Source organism: Electrona antarctica, assembly GCF_951216825.1.
Source record: "Electrona antarctica genome assembly, chromosome: 3".
In the NCBI taxonomy this organism is placed as follows: domain Eukaryota; kingdom Metazoa; phylum Chordata; class Actinopteri; order Myctophiformes; family Myctophidae; genus Electrona; species Electrona antarctica.
In genome coordinates, this window is record NC_136808.1 from 50,237,616 (window position 1) to 50,265,604 (window position 27,989).

General features: G+C 41.7%; 1 protein-coding gene across 2 annotated transcripts; it reads left to right on the top strand.

The window, feature by feature from the left end:
• Window positions 1–20: 20 nt before the first annotated feature.
• Window positions 21–27,988, top strand: arfgap2 (ADP-ribosylation factor GTPase activating protein 2). Of its 2 annotated transcripts, XM_079497058.1 has the most exons (17): window positions 21–159; window positions 5,192–5,310; window positions 6,148–6,220; window positions 8,533–8,664; window positions 10,233–10,319; window positions 13,429–13,546; window positions 13,636–13,692; window positions 14,819–14,881; window positions 16,047–16,099; window positions 18,434–18,570; window positions 18,809–18,940; window positions 19,850–19,978; window positions 20,549–20,707; window positions 22,403–22,532; window positions 23,545–23,632; window positions 23,970–24,091; window positions 24,683–27,988. In XM_079497058.1, the coding sequence occupies exons 1-17, from the start codon at window positions 88–90 to the stop codon at window positions 24,701–24,703; spliced, it is 1,692 nt and encodes a 563-aa protein (XP_079353184.1). In that variant the 5' UTR covers window positions 21–87; the 3' UTR covers window positions 24,704–27,988. The 2 variants fall into 2 exon arrangements, with proteins under 2 accessions (XP_079353184.1, XP_079353185.1); XM_079497059.1 differs by lacking the exon at window positions 14,819–14,881.
• The last annotated feature ends 1 nt before the right edge of the window (window position 27,989 follows it).

A 27,989-nucleotide genomic window follows, 5' to 3' on the forward strand; every position in this document is an offset into this window, starting at 1 on the left:
ATTTTTTATCTTTTCTTTGGCGCTTATCGGGAGCCGTAGTGACGTCGGCGTTACGTAAGCGGGCACTAGTGTACCAACGGGGCCAAGATGGCGACGGAACCAAATAAGACTGAGATCCTGACGATCTTCAAAAAACTCCGATCCCAGGGCACCAACAAGGTACAAAACAAAACGCACGCAAACACAAACACCCCGCGACGCTTTGTTTATGTTGAAAGGACTGTCGTTAGCATTAGCATTAGCCTCCGCACTGTCCGATTCCAGCTCCAAAACAGAGCCTACAACCCAGATGCTAAAGCTAATGCTAAGGCCCTGCTGGCTGCTGCTGCTGTGTGACTGAACTGTGAACGGTTTTAGAGCCACGTCACTCATTCTCTAAATGTCTTGTCTGTAATTAATTAAAACAGACCCGATCAGGCGATCTCATCCGATTATAGTCTGTAGTAGCAGGACCAGGGGGTCCAACAGCAGGTGTTGTTTGCTAGTCCCATTTATGGTCTGTCATTTGCTCCAGAATCCCTGTACTGTGTGTGTGTGTGTGTGTGTGTGTGTGTTTGTGTCTTAAAAGTGGAGACCCCCAAAATCACATGGGGGTCCCGGTCCACAGGTTAAGAACCTCTGATGATCTATATTTGATTGTGGAAGGCTGGATTTGACATGAGACTTATGGCACAACAAACATTTATTCAGTTCTTCAGTGGTTCGTTTGATTGATTGACATTTTTATTTCACAGTATGTAGAATGAATGGGTACATTTCAAACTAAAGCACAAGTCACTACAAAACCTGTTACTTGTTACCTGGATGACACCATGATAAAGCATACGACTTGTTTACAACAGGGTCCACCGTTTTCAATTCATAAGAACATTTAAAGAAAATCAGCCCTAGAATGTCTCCGTTGTTACAGTACATACAGTTGGCACAGTATTCCATATGCAGGAGCCATACATCACTTGCATCCACTCCTGGTAGAAATGAAAGATGCACAGCATAAATGTGATGGATGCTCCGTTTGTACTCGCCCATGAAATAATTCCAAAGACGTGCAGTGAAATATAGTCCTCTAGTTCATGGGTTCCCAAAGTGGGGTCCGGGGACCCCAGGGGTACTTGAGGGAGTTCCAGGGGGTACTTAGCTCAATTAGAGATAGTTAGGAACCAAATGGGTCTGTAACTCAGAGAGTGTACTCAGAGTTAAATTAACAGTGGTTTTACAGTATAAATTGGGGTCCCAGAGATAGAAATGCCATTAAATCGGGGAAACTGGGGGCTCCATGAAATTAATATATTTCGGAATCACTGCTAGAGCCGTAAAAATCCTCCCTTATCGGGGTCACTGGCATATGTTTTCAAATGGGGGGTCCGTGCCTCCGTGGCATAATAAATGTTGATTTGGGGGTCCTTGACACGAAAAAGTTTGGGAACGAAGTGCTCTAGTTTCATATCCATGTGAAAGTTCTGGCACAAAACGTGTATTTAGTCAATTATATCCACTTTTTTCACGATCTGCACACGGACGACTTTCTCTCCGGACGAGAGGCCCGGAATGATCGATGGACTGATTTTACCAACACTTCCTGTTGATTACCGCAGACGTCATCACCAAAGGGAAACACAAAAGTTTGGGTCACACAATTGGCAGGTGGTGTGATTAATTACCCAGCACCTATCGCAATGCACCTGCCAATTGTGTGTCCCAAACAATAAGTGCTTCCCTGGTCAATTGGTGATGACGTCTGTGGTGATCAGAGGAAGTTTTGATAAATGAAGTCAAGCTGTCATTCCGGGCCCCTTTGCCCGGAGAGAAAGACGTCCGTGTGCAGCTCGTGAAAAAGTGGAGATAATTGACTAAATACACGTTTTGTGCCAGAACTTTCACATGGATATGAAACTAGAGGACAATATTTCACTCCATGTCTTTGGAGCTGTAGGTAGCAGAGACTAAAATGTTAAGGTTCTCTCTGGGAGTAACAAGGATGTATAGGATCAGGAACGAGACTACATGATCAGTAGCTTGGGCACCTTTCCATTTCGGGTTTATGAACCCGAAAACCCGTTTTTGATATCGCTACGTCATGTTGTAGTATTGTTTTGTACTTCCGGAACTTCCTTTTCCATCAAACAGATCTTTCTCAATAAAAGCTACCGGCTTTTTTATTGTTATTCTTCCGGTTTGAGGGAAAAGGAAGTTCCGTTTGATTGTTCCTGCCTGATGACTACAAAACAATACTACAACATGATGTAACGATATCATCCTGATGACTACAAAACAATACTACAACATGACGTAACGATATCATCCTGATGACTACAAAACAATACTACAACATGACGTAACGATATCATCCTGATGACTACAAAACAATACTACAACATGACGTAACGATATCATCCTGATGACTACAAAACAATACTACAACATGACGTAACGATATCCTGATTACTACAAAACAATACTACAACATGACGTAACGATATCATCCTGATGACTACAAAACAATACTACAACATGACGTAACGATATCATCCTGATGACTACAAAACAATACTACAACATGACGTAACAATATCATCCGTTCCAGACTGGTTCACACGGTACTTTTGGAACAGAGACCAGGCTTTCCTCCGAGGTAGAAAGCCTGGTGAGGCGAGGTTACATCATGATCAGAGGGACGGTGCTTGTCAGATGTTTTGGAGATAAAGCCAGAGAGGCCAGACTGAGATGGTTTGACAATGACATGTACAGACTAGAGAGGGATAGTGAGTATATCGGTAGAATGAGGTTGGAACTGCCAGGCAGGAGTCCTAGAGGAAGACCAAAGAGAAGATTTATTGATGACTTGGATGTAGTGAAAGAGGACATGAAGTTAGTTGATGTGAGAGAAGGCAGAGGACAGGGTGAAGTGAAGTGACTGTGACCCCTGAAGGGATAAGCTGAAAAGTAGATGATGATGATTTATGTACTGTGCATGTTCAATCAAATCATGTATTGTATATAATACTTTACATTATTTCAGAGTCGGACAAAAGCATACTTTTTTAAAAAAATGTGTACATTTAGGAAACTAATTTAACCCATTCTGGACGGGAACCCCTTTTGGTGTTTTAACTAAGCATTATGTTATACTTTAGCTATTGAAAAATAGCAGATCTACAAGCTCATAGCGTGCCACCGAGTGGCGCGCTACGAGCTTGTAGGTCTGCTATTTTTGAAAAATCGTAAAAATGAGGCACAAATCTTTGAATATAATATTCTTTCAGAAGACTTTTTAATTATTTCGACGTCAGGCCTAAATGGGTTAACATTCAGGTGCCCACAGTTTTTAGGGGCCCACTCGTCCAGTATCCGTTGAGGTGCTGTATATCACTGGTTCTGAAAGTCGTGTCCCCCCCCCAAGACAAAGCGGTCAACAATTTTGAACACCTATTAAGGCCTATTACATTGTTTGGCTATAGCAGATGTACAAGGCAAGCTCACAAGTCACATCACAACACTTGTCGATCTGCTATTTAAAACATGTTTAACTCTTCTCTTATGGATGTCTCTCTGGCATAATATTTTCACCAATATTGCACCTGTACCGACTGCAAATAGTATACCTCGTTTTGTATCTGGCAAGGCTTGGTTTAAAAAAAAGAATACAAATAAATAATTGTAATCCACTGTTATGTTATGGAAAACTTTCTGTCAGAACACTGTGCAGTCATGAGTGTTTGAGTTATGAAGTGCTCATTGTTAAAGGACCACTTTTCAACATCTCTACATATAATTGGTCCTCACTAATGTTCATGATAAAACACCACAATCTTCTTCCTACTCTGTCTATATCTCATAGGAGGGCTGTGGGCAGTTCAGACACCGTCCACCAGTGACATCATCGTTAGGCAGATTTGTTTTAAAGTATATTTAGATTTTTATTATCGTGAGAATGATGGCTTCCATTTCTGCATTGCAACCTTTCAGGAAAAGAAAGCCTGCAGTTTCTATTAGCTACGATTCCCCATCGATGATGTCACTGGTGGACGGGTTTCTGAACCGCCCATAGTCCTCCTATGAGACACATACTGGTTTCTGAACTGCCCATAGCCCTCCTATGAGACACAGACTGGTTTCTGAACTGCCCACAGCCCTCCATGAGACACAGACTGGTTTCTAAACTGCCCACAGCCCTCCTATGAGACACAGACTGGTTTCTAAACTGCCCACAGCCCTCCTATGAGACTCATACTGGTTTCTGACCTGCCCACAGCCCTCCTATGAGACACAGACTGGTTTCTGAACTGCCCACAGCCCTCCTATGAGACACAGACTGGTTTCTGAACTGCCAATAGCCCTCCTATGAGACACAGACTGGTGTTCGAGTAGAACAAATGGTATTTTATCGTGAACATTAGTGAGGACCAATTTTATGAAGATAAGTTGAAAAGTGGTGAAGTTGAAATTTAAAAAATGTTTTTTTTTCTGAAAAACAGATGTTTCTATATCAGTGGTTCTCAATATTTCATGTCAAGGAGGACCCCCATCTGAAAATATGTTGTTCCAGGGACCTCCCCAGAAGCAAAGATTTGAGTTAAAAACTCAAGTAGCAGACCTACAAGTTCATAGCGCGGCACTCGGTGCCGCGCTATGAGCTTGTAGATCTGCTGTTTTTCAATAGCTAAAGTATAACATAATGCTTCAAACACCAAAAGGGGTTCCCGCCCAGAATGGATTAATCACTCAACATTCCGCATACACCACCTGTTTCAAAATGGCACATGTACAGGATGTGGAGTGATTTGAAATGAGTGCTTCCAAACTCTCTAAACACTTTAGCAGGTTGATGTTAGAATTAACTTGGAGTTACCGGTAATTTAATTTAATCAGCATTGCAATGTATGATAAGAAAATAGAAATATCGACAATAGAATTGTAGAATTTGTTTAGTTTAATGTCTGACTGAGGGTTATCATTTTGGAAAAGTGTATTAATTAACTTCATAATGTGTTTACGTGAGTCCGCGACAGCTATTTACTTTTTTTCCATTTCATTTTAACCTGATAATACGGTTAGCTAGCTGAATCAGTCAAACCAAAGGCTCAAGTACAATGTTAACCATCCAAACTATAGTAAAGTTTCCAACTCTCTCAGTGGTACAATGCTTTCATATCTACAACAAAAACAATTGTGATTTGTTATTTCCACGCAGGCCTGCTTTGACTGCGCAGCCAAAAACCCCAGCTGGGCTAGTATAACATATGGAGTGTTCCTGTGCATCGACTGCTCTGGAATCCATCGTTCACTTGGAGTGCACCTCAGCTTCATCAGGTAACACACACACGAGTACCCACCAGCACAAAACAGAGACGCAAAACACAGAAACTGTCAAGTAGCCTCAAAATGGCAGTAACTCAGTTGTTGCCATCTTATTAACTAATGCAATGCTTTGTGTGCTTGTGTGGATTGGCTATTTTTGAGTGGTACAACCACTCCCTTACGGAGCTATGTGTGTGTACTGTATGTGTATGCTTGGTGGCTGGGTATGAGCACAACAGCATGGTTGTTTTTCACCACCTGTGCGCGTATTAACTGTATATATGATGCTTTCGGGTGTGCCAGTACAGTACAGTACCTGGGCGCGTTCCTGGGGGTTTGGTATATATCGATATTAATCCCGACGATATGAATCGATTCATTGAAATTAAAAAATCGAGTCATATTCCATCATATTCAAGTGCTTTTGGAGAGAAATGAGAGTCACTTTCAGTAGTAGAGCTCTGTAGAGGGGAGCTGTGTGTGTCTGTGACTGTGCCCAGGTGATGATGGTCGTTGATACTCATCAAGGAAGGCAATTATATGCTACTTTTTTGCAATGTAGTTAAATAAAAAATCTCAGTGGGAAGATAAATTATATAAAATTAAATAAACGGTCATTTGTCTTTAAAATATATATATTTTTTAATATCGTGAAAAATCGTATCGTGAACCTCATATCGTGATACGAATCGTATTGTGAGTTGAGTGAATCGTTACATGCCTACAGGCGAGCCAATACGATACTACATGTGACGTGGGCATAACGACTACGTTGGGGAGAAAAAAGGGAAAAGACAAATAAAAAGACAACGTTGTTTGTGGCTTATGTTTATTCACTTCTCCCTTCAGATCGACCGAGTTAGACTCCAACTGGAATTGGTTCCAGCTCAGATGTATGCAAGTTGGCGGCAATGCCAATGCGGTAAGATTACCTATTATTGAGTATGAAAAAGTCTCTTATGTGCATTGTCCAAATATTAGTTTGCATTTGTAATTGTGATTACTTCATTTAATCAGTGGTTATCAAACATTTTCATATTACGAATGTGTTTTGCCATAGACCCCAATTTGAAAATAATTAGAGACCAGGACCCACATAAAAAAAAAATGTGTTGTGCATATTATGTAACCTTAACTTAGTTATGGTTACATAATTGTTACTTATGCTTGTTTTTATTAGTTGCAATAGCCAGATTATGGTTAATTCTGACAGCAAATTTGAATTTAGTTTTAGTCTGTCTTTTGTCCTAGACAAAATATCCTACGATTTTAGTCGACTAAATGTACAGTTGATTTTGTCGACTAAAATGTATTTCGGAAGGCCTTGATGGCTGATTTTACACTTGGTTGCATGCTGAAAATAGCAGATCTACAAGCTCACAATGCGTCAACATCCAGTACAAGTCACTTGTCTTTTAGTTCTGCTGGATCTCTTCTCCACTAGTCCCTAACTAACATTTAGTTCTACTGGATCTCTTCTCCACTAGTCGCTAACTAACATTAGTTCTGCTGGATCTCTTCTCCACTAGTCCCTAACTAACATTTAGTTCTGCTGGATCTCTTCTCCACTAGTCCCTAACTAACATTTAGTTCTACTGGATCTCTTCTCCACTAGTCCCTAACTAACATTTAGTTCTGCTGGATCTCTTCTCCACTAGTCCCTAACTAACATTTAGTTCTACTGGATCTCTTCTCCACTAGTCCCTAACTAACATTAGTTCTGCTGGATCTCTTCTCCACTAGTCCCTAACTAACATTTAGTTCTGCTGGATCTCTTCTCCACTAGTCCCTAACTAACATTTAGTTCTGCTGGATCTCTTCTCCACTAGTCCCTAACTAACATTTAGTTCTGCTGGATCTCTTCTCCACTAGTCCCTAACTAACATTTAGTTCTACTGGATCTCTTCTCCACTAGTCCCTAACTAACATTAGTTCTGCTGGATCTCTTCTCCACTAGTCCCTAACTAACATTAGTTCTGCTGGATCTCTTCTCCACTAGTCCCTAACTAACATTTAGTTCTGCTGGATCTCTTCTCCACTAGTCCCTAACTAACATTTAGTTCTGCTGGATCTCTTCTCCACTAGTCCCTAACTAACATTAGTTCTGCTGGATCTCTTCTCCACTAGTCCCTAACTAACATTTAGTTCTGCTGGATCTCTTCTCCACTAGTCCCTAACTAACATTTAGTTCTGCTGGATCTCTTCTCCACTAGTCCCTAACTAACATTAGTTCTGCTGGATCTCTTCTCCACTAGTCCCTAACTAACATTAGTTCTGCTGGATCTCTTCTCCACTAGTCCCTAACTAACATTTAGTTCTGCTGGATCTCTTCTCCACTAGTCCCTAACTAACATTTAGTTCTGCTGGATCTCTTCTCCACTAGTCCCTAACTAACATTTAGTTCTGCTGGATCTCTTCTCCACTAGTCCCTAACTAACATTTAAAAAAAAAGTGAAAAAGTTATTTGCTGAACGTTTTTGGTCATAGTTTTAGTGGATGAACATCACAAATTATTATTTGTAATACTAATAGTCATAGCTTTTAGACTGATGCTAGGTTCTTGATTAGGATCGGGATCCTAGTCTATTAAGGCACTATGCTGTCTCTGCGTGTGACGTATGCATTTTCCTTGCTTATTGTATGTTGTGCAGGTTAAACACTCCCATCGCCCAGGACGAAGTTCTTTGTCCTTTCTATTAGTAACGCCCGACGCTCAGGACGAAGTCTTGTCCAAAAGACGAAGTTTATTGATATGAGAACGGATCGCATGGCTCCACAGCCTGGGAGCGCCTGTTGGGCAATCCTCTGTGACGCGCAAGAGTGAGACGTCATCGAAAAACTCCCTCCCTGTTTAGCTGATGAAAACGAAAATCTTAAAACGTTCATAACTCGCGATCTAAATCATCCCGTCTAATTATGAAAAAAGATCCTGTGTTAGACGGCACTCTGCGGTCCAGTCGCTAGTCGCGATAGATTTATTCTTGTCTCCCGTTGTTGTCGATCGACTCTAGAGTGGTGTGGCTATTGTTAGCTGCTACACACACATCAACACGGACCGGAAGTCAGTCCGGAAAAGGGGACCGTGTTTATAAATCGACTGGGCGCTATAATGTAATGGATTAAATAACCCCGGGCAATTAAAGTGTTAAGAGCGTCTGCTAATTGTCTAAATTGTAATATTATACCCGATAAGTGACAGCAGACACACACTTACTCTCTCATCTCTCTGTGTAGACTGCCTTCTTCCGCCAGCATGGCTGCACCACCAATGACACCAATGCCAAATACAACTGCCGCGCAGCCCAGATGTACCGGGAAAAGATCCGACAGCAAGCCAACTCAGCTTTGTCTAAATACGGCACCGATGTGAGTATCAAGATTTATATATATATATATATATATTAATTAATGATGTGTTTTTCATGTAGGTATTGGTCTGTGCCAGCTCCTATACGTGCTGACACACACACACATACACACACACACACACACACACACACACACACACACACACACACACACACACACACACCTGAACGAAACACACCCATAATTTAACGTTATATTCAAGCTGTGTTTCTAAATCTCTAAACCCACCTTAACATGTATGCCCCAAAGCTAAAGTTGGTTTGACAATATCGTCATTTGCACTAGGGGTTGAGTTCATGTTCATTCCACATTTAGGTGGCAGTATATAATAGTAGAATGCATTTTATTGAGTACTGGCTGTTGTCTTCATCTGGTGATACTGTTGGCCTATGCACCTTAGTTGAGACCTTTATTGTCTGTGTGTTGCGGGCATTCTCTTTTCTCTCATGTCAGCCATTCCCATATATGTATGACTTGGTGAAAAGAACATCAAAACTCATGTATCAGACAAACCAAAACTCTCCCCATTGGCAAACCAACTTTAGTGTGTGTGTGTGTGTGTGTGTGTGTGTGTGTGTGTGTGTGTGTGTGTGTGTGTGTGTGTGTGTGTGTGTGTGTGTGTGTGTGTGTGTGTGTGTGTGTGTGTGTGTGTGTGTGTGTGTGTGTGTGTGTGTGTGTGTGTGTGTGTGTGTGTGTGTGTGTGTGTGTGTGTGTGTGTGTGTGTGTGTGTGTGTGTGTGTGTGTGTGTGTGTGTGTGTGCTAGATTGAGATGAGCTTGTGCTATGCATGATTATAAAGGTATGCGTTGAAATCATTGAACCCATCCTATGATTTGGACAATTTAACCCATTTTGGGCGGGAACCCCTTTTGGTGTTAGCATTATGTTATGCTTTAGCTATTGAAAAATAGCAGATCTGGCGCGCTACGAGCTTGTAGGTCTGCTATTTTTGAAAAATCTAAGAACGACTGACATAGAAACATAGCTTTTTCAGAAAACTGTCAGGATGTAGAAGACATTTTTAGAATCTGATCTCAGGTCAGAATGGGTTAAGTAGTATGTACTGTATATGTAGCTGTCAGTTGCAGAGCATGTATTTATGATTGTGAACCTTGTTACCAGAACTAGGGTTGTCCACACTCTGGGTTATGGTGGTTAGTTTGAGAACCACTGGTATTGGAACGAAAAGTCCACATACTTACTAGCTCTGCCTCTGACGGTGTGATGAAACCGCTTCCGGGAACGGTTCCAAATTTGATGGAACCAATTTTGGTTCCTCAGTATTGTAACCCAACTCTTTTTTGTTTCTTTGTTTTTTTTAAATGTGTTTTTGTGGCTTTCACCTTTATTTTATATAGAGGGACAGACAGTAGGCTGACAGGAAATGGGGAGAGAGATTGGGGGTGGGGGGGGGTGACATGCAGTAAAGGCCGTCGGGATCGGGAGTCGAACCCGCGGCACACTGCCAGACTTGGAGTAGCGGCCAAGGTGCCTGGACCGCTGAGCCACGGCCCAGGCCTATTGGAACCCAACTCTAACCAGAAGCTGTTGTGTTCTTCCTCACAGCTATGGATCGACTCCTCTGTACCCAACGCTAGTCTGAACACAGCCTCTGAGACCAAAGAGGCCGACTTCTTTGCAGAGCACACGCAGGTTGGTTTAAAAAAGAAGGCAAAAAAACAGTATGTATAAATAAAGCCAACTAAATATTAAATTGGATAAAATGGTCTCTGCATTACTCAGACCTAAAGGGATGAAATGGTCTCTGCATTACGCAGAGACCTAAAGGGATATTTCACTTTGTCTCTCCGGACTTTAGGGAGTTTTTAAGTTGTTGGAATCAGTATTTAGATATTTAATATCCATTTTATCAGACATTTTAACCATGTTAGATACATTGCGGATAAAAACACCCCTCCTTAGTTCTGGTGACTGATGTCCTTCTAATGTGTGAGGTGGCTGATGTATATAAAATAATATAAAGGCCAATTAATGATTTACTAATGATAAAAAGGACTTACTTTGATAGCAGAGCTGAAACTATAAAACTGTAAAAATACTTTTGAAAGTAATCCATTACATTTACATTACATTACAGTCATTTAGCAGACGCTTTTATCCAAAGCGACTTACAATAAGTGTATTCAACATAGGTAGGGAACAAAAACTACTAATCACCAGAAGTCTTTAGTGCATTTTCTGCAAAAACAAGAAACCAAGAGTATACCTAGCGCTAAGGTAAAAGTGCAATATATCAGCTACCTATTTCCTTAAACAGATGAGACAAAATAGCTAAATCAAATGAGCATGAGCTAAAACAATTAAGTGTATCGACTAAACAAGATCCAATAAACAATACAACAATAGAAAACAAGCGTTCGTACAACTAGTTAACAACAAGTAGGTCAGGCAGAGAGGAAGGGTAGTGTTTCCTGAAGAGGTGGGTTTTCAACCTGCGGCGAAGTATGGGCAGTGACTCTGCTGTCCTAACATCAGTGGGAAGTTCATTCCACCACTGTGGGGCCAGAACAGAAAAGAGTCGTGACCGTGTGGATCGGCCAGAAGGACCCTTGAGTGACGAGGCAATCAGTCGCCCCGAGGTGGCAGACCGAAGTGGTCGGGCAGGGGTGTAGGCATCGACCATAGCCCGGAGGTAGGAAGGAGCTGTTCCTTTCACTGCCCTATAGGCTAACACCAGGGTTTTGAACTGGATGCGAGCCGCTACGGGGAGCCAGTGTAGAGAACGGAGAAGGATGGTTGTGTGGGAGAACTTGGGGCGGTTGAACACCAGACGAGCCGCAGCTTTCTGAACAAGCTCCAGAGGTCTGATGGCAGATGCCGGAGCACCAGCAAGGAGGGAGTTGCAGTAGTCCAGGCGGGAGATGACGAGAGCCTGGATGAGCACCTGGGCTGCCTTCTCCGTGAGGAAGGGGCGAATCCTCCTGATGTTGTAGAGGAGGAATCTGCAGGACCTTGTCACTGATGCGATGTTTGCCGAGAACGTCAGTTGATCGTCCAGGGTCACACCCAGATTCTTCGCAGTCCGAGTTGAGGTCACCACAGCATTATCAATGGTGATGGCCATGTCTCGGTGCGGACAGCCCTTCCCCGGGAGGAACATCAGCTCGGTCTTGTCCAGGTTGAGCTTCAGGTGGTTTGTCGACATCCACTCCGAGATGTCAGCCAGACAAGCAGCAATGCGTGCCTCCACTTGGGTATCAGTGAGTAATCCGAGTACAAATAAATACTCGGCACCACAACTCTAGGCAGAGAGCCTCTAACAATTGGTAAAAATGGTTATTAAACCTTTTAGATGATAAAGTTAATAATTAGCTTTAACAGGAATACTTTTAAGAGAATGATCAATATCCAAATGTTACCTTAAGTAAAATAAATTATAAATAAATGAGTTAAACAAAATAAATTAAACGTAATTGACAAAACAAAACACGGCCACTGATGGATAATTTTGAATTATTGTAGATCTGTTATTTTGTGGATGGAAATTTCCATGTTCCCAATGACTTTGTATCTTCATGCCCCATGTCATGTACCTTTCATATCTCAGGCCCTGTGTCCTACTGATATTAATTCTCCCCCAGTCAGCGAGTAAGATAAAGAATTGTTGTTTCCCGATTGTCTGCCTTTCTGTGGAAAACATGTTATTTTGGCCTTGGTGCTTTGCCAACACAGACAAGTCGTCTCCCTTTAACTATACAAGTTTCCAATTAGTAGCCCGTAACCCAGTTATAAACTACATTTTGCCCTTTAAAGACTACATATCCCATAAATTATGCTTCCTGGTTTGGACCAAGGATAGTCTAAGAAGGATGAGACGCGAAGACCGTACGGGCGACGCCATGTTGCTTTGGAAGGAAAGAAACATGCGCAGTTGAGACCAAGGAAGCTGAACGCGGAAGTGTTGGCTGCATATAGCCCATTGCGCATGTTTCTTTCCTTCCAAAGCAACATGGCGTCGCCCGTACGGTCTTCGCGTCTTATCCTTCTTAGACTATCCTTGGTTTGGACAGGATGTGATTGTTTGAACTTCCTTTGGTTATTTGACACGTATGCTCTGTGTAGCGTATTCTATCTGATTACAATATCATATATATACCGTGTCCATTTTGTGGCACGCCAGAGAGACATTTTGTAATTTGGCTGTATGTGGGATCTGTTCCTGTGCTCTCCGAACTGAAAATGAATCGACAAAAACCATATGCTCTGACTGGACAATCATTCTTCCTGGTGGACTCATTTTTTCTATTGGGTATTTAAAGGTATTTTTCTAAAGAGTATTTCCTGCTTAACACATTGAGAGCCCACGCAAAACTGCCCAAAATCACTTTCACCTAGAAAATCCATTCACATTTTTTATAATTCAGCTGACTGTGGAGACACATGCTGGAACTTTTTACTTTGAAATGTTTTATAGTTTCTGAGTTATTTAATTTAAACGCCAAATGCATTCTCAATTGCGAAAACACAAACTTTGGCACCACGTATAATTAAAAAAAAAAAAAAAAAAAGTTTTGATTTTTCAAATTTGATTTTTCAGGCACCTTGGCTGGTATTGGCTTGGCTGGCAGTGTGCCGCGGGTTCGACTCCCGATCCCAACGGCCTTTACTGCATGTCTTCCCCCCCATCTCTCTCCCCATTTCCTGTCAGCCTACTGTCTGTCCCTCCATAAAAAAATATAAGGCGAAAGCCAAAAAAAAAATTTAAGTATTAAAATAATGCTGTGCTTCTGTTTGTGTTCAGCCTTCTAATGACTGGTGCATGAGCTCTACAACCGTCTCAGAGCTGGATGGAAGCTCCGTCTCTCCACCCATGACGGACGCACCGAGCACAGACCAGGACAACACGTTACTAACAACTCGTTAGTACAAATTCAGCTTCTCTCAATGAATTCAAAGTTTGCCTCATTAGTTTTGTTTCATCATTCTAATGACTTACTTTTCATTCCAGAATCGGAGGAAGGGCCGAGTATCGATGGACTGACCAATTTACCGTCCGCCAACCTGGGTGAGTCTAGAAGGACTGCTTGTTGTTTTTAGTTTTCTTTGGTTTTTTGGGGGCGGATCATTAACTGGATCAAAACAAGACTGTTGCTATATATGGTATGTGTCCGGTGGAAACCTTGTATCTCCATCGACCTTTGTAAATAATGCCTTCTTCATCCTACAAGAGTAGCACAAACGCAAGCGATCCGTCTAGGGCTGTCACCATTACAAATTTAAGGTGATGATTAGGATTAGGACTCAAATAATTGGGATTAACGATTTCATTGTGTTATTTTTTAATTGAACATACAATTTGTTTTGATATATTTTTCTTTCCAAAAACATTGACAAAATTGCGGAAATTGTTGATATACAAGCTTACAATACACAAAGTCACAAAGTCGTACCTGGGCCCTCATCAAACCCTGTACACTCAAGACACTGCCCCCGTTGCGGCGTTGCCACACTAGAGTTCTCATCAGGCCCGAGAATTAAGGCCCGGCCCAAACTGGCCCCTCATCAAACCCTGTACACTCAAGACACTGCCCCCGTTGCGGCGTTGCCACACTAGAGTTCTCATCAGGCCCGAGAATTAAGGCCCGGCCCAAACTGGCCCCTCATCAAACCCTGTACACTCAAGACACGCTCCATATATGGAGCTGACCTGTTCTGACATTCCAAATGTTGATCTGACCACATCAAACCCTGTACACTCAAGACACACTCCATATATGGCCAGTACAGAATTCATTCCATGATACATCTGACCCCCCCCCCATGCCAAAGTGCCAGTGCTCGCCCAGCAGTCTGCTGTCACCCAGGCGGATGCGTGCACACGCTTTATCGCCCTCAGATGTCTTACTGGTTTGTTATACTGACAGTATCAATACCTCATCAGTTGGCATCCATCAAAACCATCCCTGTATTTGGTTATTCCATTATAGATCATTGTTTTAGGTACAAGCTATGCAAGTAATAATTATAATAAATGCAAGTTCACCATCCTTTAGTGAATATTACTGCATAAACCCAGTGGAGAAGTCGCAACCATGAGTCAAATTTGGCCTATATCCTGAACAACATTACAACATAAACATGTGTGCTGCTGCTGTTTTATTTCATTGATTTGTGGTGTATCCTGTCCTTAGAGGACTCCTGTCCTGTAGAGGGCGCCATGCTTTTGTCATCAGATCAGACATGGACACCCACAGGTGATCAGAGTGGTTAGTTAGGGCTGCGCTGTTCAGCAGTTGTTGCTTGTAGTAAAATCTCTGGCCAATAAAATGACCCAAAACCTTTTTGAAAGTGAATTATCCCTTTTTTAAAAGCGATTGCTGATTGTCTCTCCTGTCTGCTTTGTCATTACTGGCCTGGTAGCAACCTAACCCCAACCTAACCCTGATAGCCTGCCAAGTCAGAGATTTGCATTTAGAGCCATTTAACCACTAAAAAACACTAGCAAACTGGACCCGAGTTGGCTCTGTACTTGGACGGATTCTACAACCAAATCTCTTCACCAAAAATAGCCGATCTACAAGCTCACAAAGCATCACATTGTTGGGCTAATCAGTGTTTCCCCTAGCCAGAAGCTTCACATATGCACCCGCATGCAGCGCACGTGGATTTATTTATTTTATGTTTGGTCTTTTGTGGTTATTTGCCTTTTTTGGCCTATTTGTGGTCGCATACTAAACATCATACTGTGGTGGCTGGTCATGACTGTGTGGTGGCTGGTCATGACTGTGTGGTGGCTGGTCATGACTGTGTGGTGGCTGGTCATGACTGTGTGGTGGCTGGTCATGATTGTGTGGTGGCTGGTCATGATTGTGTGGTGGCTCGTCACAATGCACATAGGGGAAGCACTGGGCTAAAGTCCCCCCCCAGAATAGGGGAAGCACTGGGCTAAAGTCCCCCCCCAGAATATGGGTGCTGGGGTTCAAGTGGTTCCGATCTATTCCCGAGGTCTTGACATGACATCAATTATTTCACTTGCTTGGTTGGACGCTTTTATTTTTTCTTGCACCCAATGCAACTAAAGATTGTCATTAGTTGCACCTGTGTGTGTGTGTGTGTGTGTGTGTGTGTGTGTGTGTGTGTGTGTGTGTGTGTGTGTGTGTGTGTGTGTGTGTGTGTGTGTGTGTGTGTGTGTGTGTGTGTGTGTGTGTGTGTGTGTGTGTGTGTGTGTGTGTGTGTGTGTGTGTGTGTGTGTGTGTGTGTGTGTGTGTGTGTGTGTGTGTGTGTCAGTCATCTACATTGTTTGCTGGTGTACGAATATGAAAAACACAGGCACACCAGTGCAACCAACTACGAAGTTGATCTGGAGCCCTGTTTTTTTTAAATGGCTGCCTTTAAGCTGTGTTGTATTTTCTATTCCAGATGTGAAACCCTCTCTTATTGGTAAGAAGAAGCCCATGGCTGCTAAAAAAGGGGTGAGTGATATTTACACCGTGCTTGGACCGCATTGGACCCAATGTAGTTATTTAGTCACAAGCTCTTGTAAATACTTTTCATTGGTCCAGTATTTTTAAAACACACTTTCAACCTGGCTGGCACCCATATTGTTGTCATTAAAAGTATTGGCTAAAACCAATTTAACCCATTTAGGCCTAACGTCGAAATTTAAAAAATGTCTTCTAAATCCTGACAGTTTTCTGAAAAACCTCATGTTTCTATATCAGTGGTTCTCAATATTTCATGTCAAGGACCCCCAGAATTATCTGTATTTGGCCGCCGACCCCCATCTGAAAATATGTTGTTCCAGGGAGGGACGCCCCGACATTGGTTAGATGCCGCTTTTTAGCCAATTCACTGCCAGAGTAAATACATAAATAAATCAGCCCCTGCCAGCCATTTATCGTTTTTCCGATAGTCACAGAATATTTATATCCAGTAGGATCGATCTCCTGATCGTTGATAAACACAGGGGTTTTCTCTGTGCTTCTCCGGAAAAAGAAACAAAACATGAAATTGTTGGCAGGACCATCCGTTCCCTCGTTCGTTGAAAATATCATGCTGGCCGAAAAGGACTGACAAGGATTGACATGGAAGCTGAGAATAAGGCATTTAACCCATTTTGGACGGGAACCCCTTTTGGTGTTTCTAGCATTGTTATAATTTAGCTATTGAAAAATAGCAGATCTACAAGAGAGTGCCGTGCTACGAGCTTGTAGATCTGCTATTTTTCAATAGGTCTACAGGGTACAGGGTTTGATGAGGGCCCAGGTATGACTTTGTGACGTATTGTATGCTTGTATATCAACAATTTCCGCAATTTTGTAAATGTGTTTGGAAAGAAAAATATATCAAAACAAATGGAAAGAAAAATATATCAAAACAAATTGTATGTTCAATTAAAAAAAACACAATTAAATCGTTAATCCCAATTATTTGAGTCCTAATTAATCCTAATCATCACCTTAAATGTGTAGCTTGTAGGTTTTTTGAAAAATCTTCTGGGGGGGTCCCTGGAACAACATATTTTCAGATGGGGGGGTCGGCGGCCAATTACGGATAATTTTTGGGGTTCTTGACATGAAATATTGAGCACCACTGATATAGAAACATGAGGTTTTTCAGAAAACTGTCATGATTTAGAAGACATTTTTTTAAATATCGACGTCAGGTCAAAATGAGTTAAAAATGCAATAACATGGAAGTGGACGGAGGCTGTTGTTTTTGTCAGGGTTTTTATTTTTTTTGCGATCGCAGAATTTCCTGCTAGAGAGTCAACGGTGACTCATAGGTCAAACTAAAAACACACTACAGTCATCAAAACACATTCCTTGAAATGATAATGACCAATTAATTGTGCATACCCTACTTCTTGTAGGGATGCACTGGGAGTCCAGAGACCCTCAGAGCCCCCATTGAGATACTAAATGGACCCCATTGGGACTGTACCACTGAGAATACACTTTCCATTTGTATATTCTCAGAGTTATGGGGTCCTTGAAATGAACCCATTAAGACCTGAGACCAGATTCTACAAATGTAATGTCTAAATCAGATTTATAGACAAACCTATGTTTCTATATCAGTGGTTCTCAAACTATTTCATTCATGTCAAGGACCCCAAAAATGATTATGTAATTGTCTGCTGGCTCCCATATGAAAATATGTTGTTGCCCAGTAGAAAAGATATGTATGTTGTGAAATAATATATATTCAAAGATTTGCACGTTTTCATGATTTTTCAAAAATAGCAGATCTACAAGCTTGTATATCTAGGTTAAAATTGTGGTTAAAAGCTGAGGTGACACAGATGCGTTCCAGGTCTTAATGGCTTAACCCATTTAGGCCTGATGTCGAAATTTAAAAAAATTCTTTTTAAAATGTCTTTTTTTCTGAAAAAACTCATGTTTCTATATCAGTGGTTCTCAATATTTCGTGTCAAGGACCCCAAAAAATATCTGCATTTGGCCGCCGACCCCCCCATCTGAAAATATGTTGTTCCAGGAACCCCTCAGAAGCAAAGATTTAAGTTAAAATGTTCACTCTGTAACTATATACTGTATATATTCAAAGATTTGAGGCACAGTTTCACGATTCTTCAAAAATAGCAGACCTACAAGTTCATAGCGCGGCACTATCTGCTATTTTTCAATAGCTAAATTATAACATGCTTAAAACACCAAAAGGCCCAAAATGGGTTAACAGAGTTTGAGAACCAGTGTTGTAATTGTTGTTCTGAGCATCTCTATGTAATCCTGTGTGTCCCTCAGCTGTTCTGATCATCCTTATCTAATCCTGTGTGTGTCCCTCAGCTGGGTGCTAAGAAAGGCCTGGGTGCTAAGAAGGTAAACAGTAAGAGCTTCAACGAGGTGGAGAAACAAGCGCAGGTGGCCGAGAAGATGCGAGAAGACCAGGCTGCCGAAGCCAAGAAACAAGCTGAGGAATCCATGTGAGTGCAGTCCGTACTTAAAAATGTATTTAACCCGTTTTGACCTGAGATCAGATTCTAAAAATGTCTGTTTGAAAATGACAGTTTTCTGAAAAAGCTGTTTCTGTCAGTCGTTCTTCGATTTTTCAAAAATAGCTAAAGCATAACATAATGCTAACACCAAAAGGGGTTCCCGCCCCAAAATGGGTTTTTAAGCGTATTTTGATGTAATGTAATTTTCATACGGTTCCATCCCCAGCGTGGCCTCCATGCGTCTAGCCTACAAGGAGCTGGAGATCGACAGAAAGATGGAGGACAAGAAGATCCAGAACATGGAGGGCAAGAAGAGAGAGCAGGCAGAGAGGCTCGGCATGGGCTTCGGGAACAGGAGGTAACCCGGAGAATATAATAGTGATCTGTCATTGTCTAGATCTGAATGTGGCTGTTAATTAATAAGGCACTTGTTTGAATGGGTGAATCATTGAGCATCTAACCAGTAACATTATAAATGCTATATTGTTTTGCTATATGCTATATTTTCTTTTCTATCGCTTTTCTCTATCGCTTTTCTATCGCTTTTGTCTATCGCTTTTCTATCGCTTTTCTATCGCTTTTCTATCGCTTTTGTCTATCGCTTTTCTATCGCTTTTGTCTATCGCTTTTCTCTATCGCTTTTCTATCGCTTTTCTATCGCTTTTGTCTATCGCTTTTCTATCGCTTTTCTATCGCTTTTGTCTATCGCTTTTCTATCGCTTTTGTCTATCGCTTTTCTCTATCGCTTTTCTATCGCTTTTGTCTATCGCTTTTCTCTATCGCTTTTCTATCGCTTTTGTCTATCGCTTTTCTCTATCGCTTTTCTATCGCTTTTGTCTATCGCTTTTCCTCTATCGCTTTTCCTCTATCGCTTTTCTCTATTGCTTTTCTCTATCGCTTTTGTCTATCGCTTTTCTATCGCTTTTCTCTATCGCTTTTCTTCTATCGCTTTTCCTCTATTGCTTTTCTCTATCGCTTTTCGCTATCGCTTTTGTCTATCGCTTTTGTCTATCGCTTTTGTCTATCGCTTTTCTGTGTGTGTGTGTGTGTGTGTGTGTGTGTGTGTGTGTGTGTGTGTGTGTGTGTGTGTGTGTGTGTGTGTGTGTGTGTGTGTGTGTGTGTGTGTGTGTGTGTGTGTGTGTGTGTGTGTGTGTGTGTGTGTGTGTGTGTGTGTGTGTGTGTGTGTGTGTGTGTGTGTGTGTGTGTGTGTGTGTGAGATAAACGGTGCTCCCTCACACGTATAGAAATGTGTGTGTTTGTGTTTCAGTGCTGTGTCCCACTCTGTGATGTCAGAGATGCAAATGATTGAACAGGAGACACCGGTCGGTGCCAAGTCGTCTTCTCGCTCCAAACTGGACATGTTTGATGAGCCTGGATTCACCTCCGGACCTCCTAAGTACTGAAGCACTGCTTAACATCAATTAAGCCCTGAGGCCTATTCTAAAATGCCTTAACAGTTTTCTGAAAAACCTATGTTGCTATATATTGTTGCTGTACCTTCCATCTCCATATTCCAACTTGTGTTTTTTTGAGTGGTGCAAACCACTCCAACAACCAGCTTTGTCTGTATGTTTGTGTACCTGTGTCCGTGTACCTGTGTACGTGTCCGTGCACAGGTGAGCATGGTTGCTATGGTTAGTGTGTGACGTCACTGACATAGCTGATCAGACTATATAAGACCCTGCACCACTCAGTTCACACGGGTGTGATGTTTTTCTAAATTAACGCCCTACAGCGTCACAGAAGCATCAAACGTAGCAGATCAACAGGCTCGAATCGCGGACTTGTTTTGAGCTTGTAGATCTGCTAAGTTTGAATCCTAAAAAGCGTTTCACAGAGACCATATAAAGCTAAAATGACACTTATAGATCTGTTATATGTTCAAAGGAGATGTATTTGTGGGTCTGCAGCCTGATGCAGAATCCATTTCAGGGGTCTTTGACTTAAAATGCGTTTTGGTGTGCAGGTACAAGGACAACCCGTTCACCGTGGGGGACAGTTTTGGGTCGGGATGGGACTCGGAGGGCAGTGCAGCCTCCTTCGCCACCTCCTGGGCCCTGGAGAAGGAACCGGCCAAAGAGGAGGTCACCATCTCTAGTATACAGCCAATCGGAGAGAGGTACACGTACGTGCACAAACACACACACTATACTATACTATAATATCGCAATTGCTTTAGGTTTGTCGGTTGAATAATTATCAGTGACTGGCAGTATGGAACCAATGTAGTTACTAGTTACCGGTATACTTAATCACAGGCTCTTGTTATCTCACTCGGTGCCGATATCGCAATTTGACACCTTCTGGTCCAAAGGCTTCTGGTCCAAAGGTCGAGATTGCCTTTTCACGCCTTTTTTAATGTCAATTGATTACGGTTCGTGTGTTCTCTACACGCTCATTACAACAGTGTTCTCTACACGCTCATTACAACTGTGTTCTCTACACGCTCATTACAACGGTGTTCTCTACACGCTCATTACAACTGTGTTCTCTACACGCTCATTACAACTGTGTTCTCTACACGCTCATTACAACTGTGTTCTCTACACGCTCATTACAACTGTGTTCTCTACACGCTCATTACAACAGTGTTCTCTACACGCTCATTAAAACTGTGTTCTCTACACGCTCATTACAACTGTGTTCTCTACACGCTCATTACAACTGTGTTCTCTACACGCTCATTACAACTGTGTTCTCTACACGCTCATTACAACTGTGTTCTCTACACGCTCATTACAACGGTGTTCTCTACACGCTCATTACAGCTGTGTTCTCTACACGCTCATTACAACTGTGTTCTCTACACGCTCATTACAACTGTGTTCTCTACACGCTCATTACAACTGTGTTCTCTACACGCTCATTACAACGGTGTTCTCTACACGCTCATTACAACGGTGTTCTCTACACGCTCATTACAACGGTGTTCTCTACACGCTCATTACAGCTGTGTTCTCTACACGCTCATTACAACTGTGTTCTCTACACGCTCATTACAACTGTGTTCTCTACACGCTCATTACAACTGTGTTCTCTACACGCTCATTACAACGGTGTTCTCTACACGCTCATTACAACGGTGTTCTCTACACGCTCATTACAACTGTGTTCTCTACACGCTCATTACAACTGTGTTCTCTACACGCTCATTACAACGGTGTTCTCTACACGCTCATTACAACGGTGTTCTCTACACGCTCATTACAACGGTGTTCTCTACACACTCATTACAACGGTGTTCTCTACACGCTCATTACAACGGTGTTCTCTACACGCTCATTACAACGGTGTTCTCTACACGCTCATTACAGCTGTGTTCTCTACACGCTCATTACAACTGTGTTCTCTACACGCTCATTACACTCTGAAATGAAAATTCCGCTGGCTTATGCTGTCTATGGGAACGCAGTTTTTAGAATAGTAATATCTCAGATTCTTCTTTTAGGACCAAAACCAGCTTGATTTGCGGCTCATTTCTCTAAACTATATGATCCTTGGTTACAAAATGTATGTTTTGGGTGAATTAAATGGCAGGAATAAGCTACATAGTGGTTTTACACTTCCTGACTCGCAGTTTCTGGGTAAAACGGCTTTCAAACTACTACATGAACGGGTGGCAATCTGAGTTCCTTTTCAGCCACTAGATGGCAATGTTGGCGGTAAATGTATTAATTACTTTAAATATCTCTTCAAAAGTAGCGAAAAGGTCCAAACCTTTTAGTAACCGTTAGTTCTAAATAGCAGATTTAGTCAGTCCTAAAGATTACATTTGATCAGCTGCAGTATTACTAACGGGTGTTTTATGGTTTGGATCCAGGCTTCCCAGCAGAAGGAAAGCTGAGGTGACGTCGGCCCCTGTGGCCGAGTCGAGCGAGGCCAGGCAGAAGTTCGCCAACGCGAAGGCCATTTCCTCTGACATGTTCTTCGGTCGAGAGAGCATCGCTGAGGTGAGCAACCGCTTTGAAACTCCACTAGCAAAAAACTACTAACGAGCTTTAAACTGAGCAGAAATGCAAGACTTTAACCCATTTAGACCTGACGTCGAAATTTAAAAAAATGTCTTCTAAATCCTGACAATTTTCTGAAAAACCTCATGTTTCTATATCAGTGGTTCTCAATGTTTCATGTCAAGGACCCCTAGAATTATATGTATTTCTCCGCCGACCCCCCCCCCCCCCCCCCCCATCTGAAAATATGTTGTTCCAGGGGCCCCCGACAGAAGCTAAGATTTGAGTTAAAAATGTTTGCTGTGAAAGTATGTATATTCAAAGATTTGCACGCACATTTTCACGATTTAAAAAAAATATCAGACCTACAAGCTCGTAGCGCACCACTCGGTGGCGCGCTATGAGCTTGTAGATCTGCTATTTTTCAATAGCTAAATTATAACAATGTTTAAAACACCAAAAGGGGTTCCCGCCCAAAATGGGTTAATATGGTCCGAAAGTACATTATGATAGGTAGGAGATGTGATTGGCCCTTTGGGTGTTTTCATATTTTCTAATTTGACACCCCTGGGATATGCTACGTTACGTTCCCCGCAGGCTATATGTACTCACGGCGTTGTGTCATCAGGGGCGTCAATATAGCTGGTGGGTGGAGCTTGGGGTAAAGCTCAGAGTTCTCCCAGCCGGAATAAACACAGATCACAGGCGCACAGATCCTTGTTGCTACTCGACAAGGAATGCTACTTTAGATTATGAAACAAGCTAGAGTCCGATTGGAATGTTTTCCTTAACTGCTGGACATGATCCAACGCAACACAATGACCTGATATATTCGCCTGGTAAGAGACTTTTCTATAGATCTGATACAATTAAACGCTTGAAAATGTAGGGCCATTGTTCAACATGGAAACAATTGACGATTATCCAAAAAATGTATTGTCCATCTTGCTAAAAAAAAGACAATGCCTTGGTAAAGAGGAAACGTTGATGACACGGTTGCTTCCTCTGGCAGTATGACGCTAAGACGCGCCTGGAGGGGATGTCCAGCAGCACTTCCATCAGCTCCGCTGACCTGTTTGGAGACGGCACTGACCGCGCAGGTAGGTCACATGGCCGCGCCTCAGTTAGGTCACATGACCGTGCCTCAGGTAGGTCACATTATCCTGTAGTACACCCGCTTCCCAAACACGGGGTCGGGACCCATTTTTGGGTCGCGGACACATTTTTATGGGTCCCCTTATTTATTTATTTTGTTTCCTACATTTTGTTTTTAATTATTATTTCAAAACATTTCCAAAAAAGCAACATTTTTCACGAATTAAAAACCAATTCCATAAATTAGAAAACAAACGTTTAGTAGTAGTGATAGTGATAGCCGATCTACAAGTGCACAGCGCGGCACAGAGATAAACCCATATAATGCGTGATCTTCTCCAGGTGCAGCAGGCTTCGACAGTGTGCTTCCATCTGGTCCAGATATCGCTCAGTTCAAACAGGGAGTGAAAACTGTGGCTGGCAAGATGGCTGTGCTGGCCAACGGAGTCATGAATACAATCCAGGTAAACGTCTCTAAATAGTATTTGATGAATTCCCAATCTTTTCTGAATCGGGGCCCACATGGAAATCTCAAAAGTCCACCCATTACATTATAACAATTTCAATTTACAATTTAGGCATTTAGCAGACGCTCTTAATCCAGAGCGATTTACATTAAGCAATAACAAAAAGCATGGCATACATCACATATATAAAAAGTAGTTATCATGAAACATGCGTAAGCGAAGAACGTAACAGTGGAGTATCTATGTATACTATACATACTATACTATATTATATGTTATACATGTGTACTATAAAGTGCTATGACTACATAAAATGCAATTCTAGTGCTGTCTACGTAACATGCTATAAGTCAGTTTAAAATACTATCTAAGTCTACATAAAGTGCTATATTTAAAATACTATCTAAGTGCTATCTAAGGGGCTAGTGCTACGGGCCATGATGGAGTCTGAAGAGGATTATGACATGATACTTTAGTTCCTATTTATCGGTATCACAATGGAAACACATTTTTCAAGGTATTAACTTATTCATTGCCAAGGACGACACATTGACTGTAATGGGATGAAATGTTTCATGTCGTTGACAGGATCGCTACGGCTCCTACTGAGCAAGACTTCCAGTTACTCCCACCAACCCTCTGGGAAGAAAATACTAACCCAGCCGTCTCCCTGCTAGAGCGCGTGTGTCCGGGCGGAACCGGCACAATTATGCCCGGTTTATACTTTGTCTCATGGCGCAAACAACCGATCTACAAGCCCACAAAGCGGCACGTATGCGGTGAGCTTGTAGATCGGCTGTTTGACGCGAGACAACGCTGTAACGATGAAGCATAAATGGGGCATCATTTGCCGACGGGGGGGGGAGATGGTCACAGACGGTATTGTTTCTCCTCAACAGACTTGACCTGGAAAACCGTGGGAAGGTGGAGTCTTTTCTTTTTCCAAAAGAGAGGATTTTGTTGTAATTTTCTTTTCATAAAAGTCTGTAGATTTCACAATTCTAACAAGTCGATTCTATTTTATTCCTTAAACCAAGGTGTTTTATTTTTGTCATCAGATATATATATCATGCTTGATGTAACTTTTTGTTATATTATGTTGACTCAAAACAGGAGCAGTATATACGTTTTAATGGACCACACCCATTTCCAACCTACAATTATTATTGGTCCTCACCATTGCTCATTATTGGTCCTCACCATTGCTCAGTATAAGATGCTCATTATACTCGGTCTGTGTCTCAGGAGGGCTGTGGACAGTTCAAAACAAGATGTCAAACTTCTTTTTAACATTTTTAAAATTGATGCCAGAAAATTGGCTTCTATTTCAACAAGCTAAACTTTCCACAAAGAAAAAGGCTTGAGAGTTTCTATTGGCTTTGGAATCTCCGTTCATGATGTCACTGGTAGGCAGCCCAGGTGAGCCCACCAAACAAGATGGTGTAATTAAGACAGAAATGGTGGCATCTTACATCACGCATTGGTGAGGAAAAATGGCTGAAGTGCTCATTTAACCATTCAGTGGTTTTGTGTCAATCGAATCCAGTGTTCAATGCAGTGTTCAATGCACTGCTGCTAACTTGATAGTGCTGTTGCTGTTCAACTTTACTTGGTTTATATGCAGTACAGACTTGACCACTTAAGCCCCAGTGTCTGTATTGTGGGGAAAATAGCGGATCGACACGCAAAGCATTGTGAGCTTCCCCACAATAACAGAAAAGACTTGGAATATGTATAAAGCGGTGGTTCTCAATCAGTGTGGTCCTTGAGAGGGGGTTCCAGGTGGTCCTTGAGAGGGGGTTCCAGGTGGTCCCCAGCAAAATGATGGAGAGTTGGTAACCATATGGACCCTTATAGAGAAGTCTTGAGAGTCACATGTTTGTTAAACATCTGCATTACTTAATTTTACACAATTAGAGGATGTAATATAATTGTTATTTTGATCAATGGTTGCCTGTTGTCTCTCCTATAGTACATCAATACAGCGTGGAATTTGTTTTGCGTCTGCAAGGCTAAATCAGATCAAGTGGTGCTCCGTGGCTCAAATGCTGAATAAATAATTGACCTTTTTATATGAAAAAGTTTGAAAATCACTGGTATATATATTCTATATAGTGCCCTGAGGGACTCCGGTCAACCATAACGGGGTTTAAGTGGTTAAGAAGCAGCAATACACAACTTGTTCTTTAAGTGTCTTTGCATTAGAAATATGAAATATTATGGATTTACATGATGCAGTCAACATCTGTTGATTTACATGATGCAGTCAACATCTGTTGATTTACATGATGCAGTCCACATCTGTTAATTTACATGATGCAGTCAACATCTGTTGATTTACATGATGCAGTCAACATCTGTTGATTTACATGATGCAGTCCACATCTGTTGATTTACATGATGCAGTCCACATCTGTTCATTTACATGATGCAGTCAACATCTGTTCATTTACATGATGCAGTCAACATCTGTTGATTTACATGATGCAGTCAACATCTGTTGATTTACATGATGCAGTCAACATCTGTTGATTTACATGATGCAGTCAACATCTGTTGATTTACATGATGCAGTCAACATCTGTTGATTTACATGATGCAGTCAACATCTGTTGAAAGGCAACTTAAATGTTATTTAAGGTGAATCTTACGTTTCTTTTGGGACTCAAGTATACATGTCGGGTGGATTACCCAAACCTGTTCCTAAAGAAATTATTTTAAAAAAATAAAAAAAAAATCCATTCAGGCCTGACGTTGAAATGGAAAAAACGTTCGCTCTGAAAGAATATATATTCAAAGATTTGTGCCACATTTTCACGATTTTTCAAAAATAGCAGACCTACAAGCTCGTAGTGCGCCACTCGGTGGCACGCTATGAGCTTGTAGATCTGCTATTTTTCAATTGCTAAAGTATAACATAATGCTTAAAACACCCCTTTAGCCTGGCCCAGCCAGCGTGCTTTCCGGTCTAGAGGGGCGGGGCCTGGTCTAGAGGGGCGGGGCCTGGTCTAGAGCCAATGCGAACGAAAATAAAAGCCTGGTTACCGAGGCTAGTCTCCCTTTAATTCAAACGCATCAACGTTTGACATCTTCAACGGACCTCTGTTTTCTGACCTGAAAGGATTGGCAGTTAGATTCTGTTTTCTGACCTGAAAGGATTGGCAGTTAGATTTTTTTCATGTCATTTGTATTCAGATTACAGTAAATCGGCCCACATTTACACTGATCTCTGTAAAGCAGTGGTTTTCAACCAGCAGTCCGGGGACCACCAGTGGTCCTTGAGGGGGTTCCAGGTGGTCCCCAGCTAAATGGAGAGTTGGTAACCAAATGGACCCTTCGAGATCTTTTAACTCTTGAGAGCCTTTACGCTCTCAAGAGTTACATTATTGTTAAACTTAAGTCTTCACAATTAGAGAATTAAAAATAATTGTTATTTTGATCATTTTGCCATATCTCGCCTATGGTACCACATCAATACAGAATGGAATTGTGGATGAAATCGTATCCAAAGTCAACAAATTCTACCTTTTTGACTAAATCTCATCAAATGGTGGTTTGTGGCTCAAATGCCTAATAAATAATAGACCTTGATATGAAACGGGTTGAAAACCACTGCTGTAAATATGTACTGTATGTTTTGCTCCCTTAACCCCAGCTTCATGTAATCTTAGGAACTTTGGGATCTTGACAAATATTTTAATTTGTTTTCGTTCATAGACATATTTGGCCAAAGGACAGTTTTAGCTGTCTAGTTTGTTTGGTATAAGTAACATACTAGGACAAACACTATAGCTGTTTTTTTTTTCCCCCATAAGGATTCTCGTCTTGCACGCCAAACCTTTTGTCATAGGTATTTATTTCCTGATTAAAGCCCTTTGTTGAAAGTAGCAGTCAC

Excerpts from the sequence above, each read along its gene's own strand:
- arfgap2 (XM_079497058.1), top strand. The coding sequence starts at position 88 with ATGGCGACGGAACCAAATAAGACTGAGATCCTGACGATCTTCAAAAAA. Across the intron at positions 23,633-23,969 it reads AGACGGCACTGACCGCGCAG|GTGCAGCAGGCTTCGACAGT; the intron begins GTAGGTCACATG and ends GATCTTCTCCAG. Across the intron at positions 24,092-24,682 it reads GAGTCATGAATACAATCCAG|GATCGCTACGGCTCCTACTG; the intron begins GTAAACGTCTCT and ends TGTCGTTGACAG.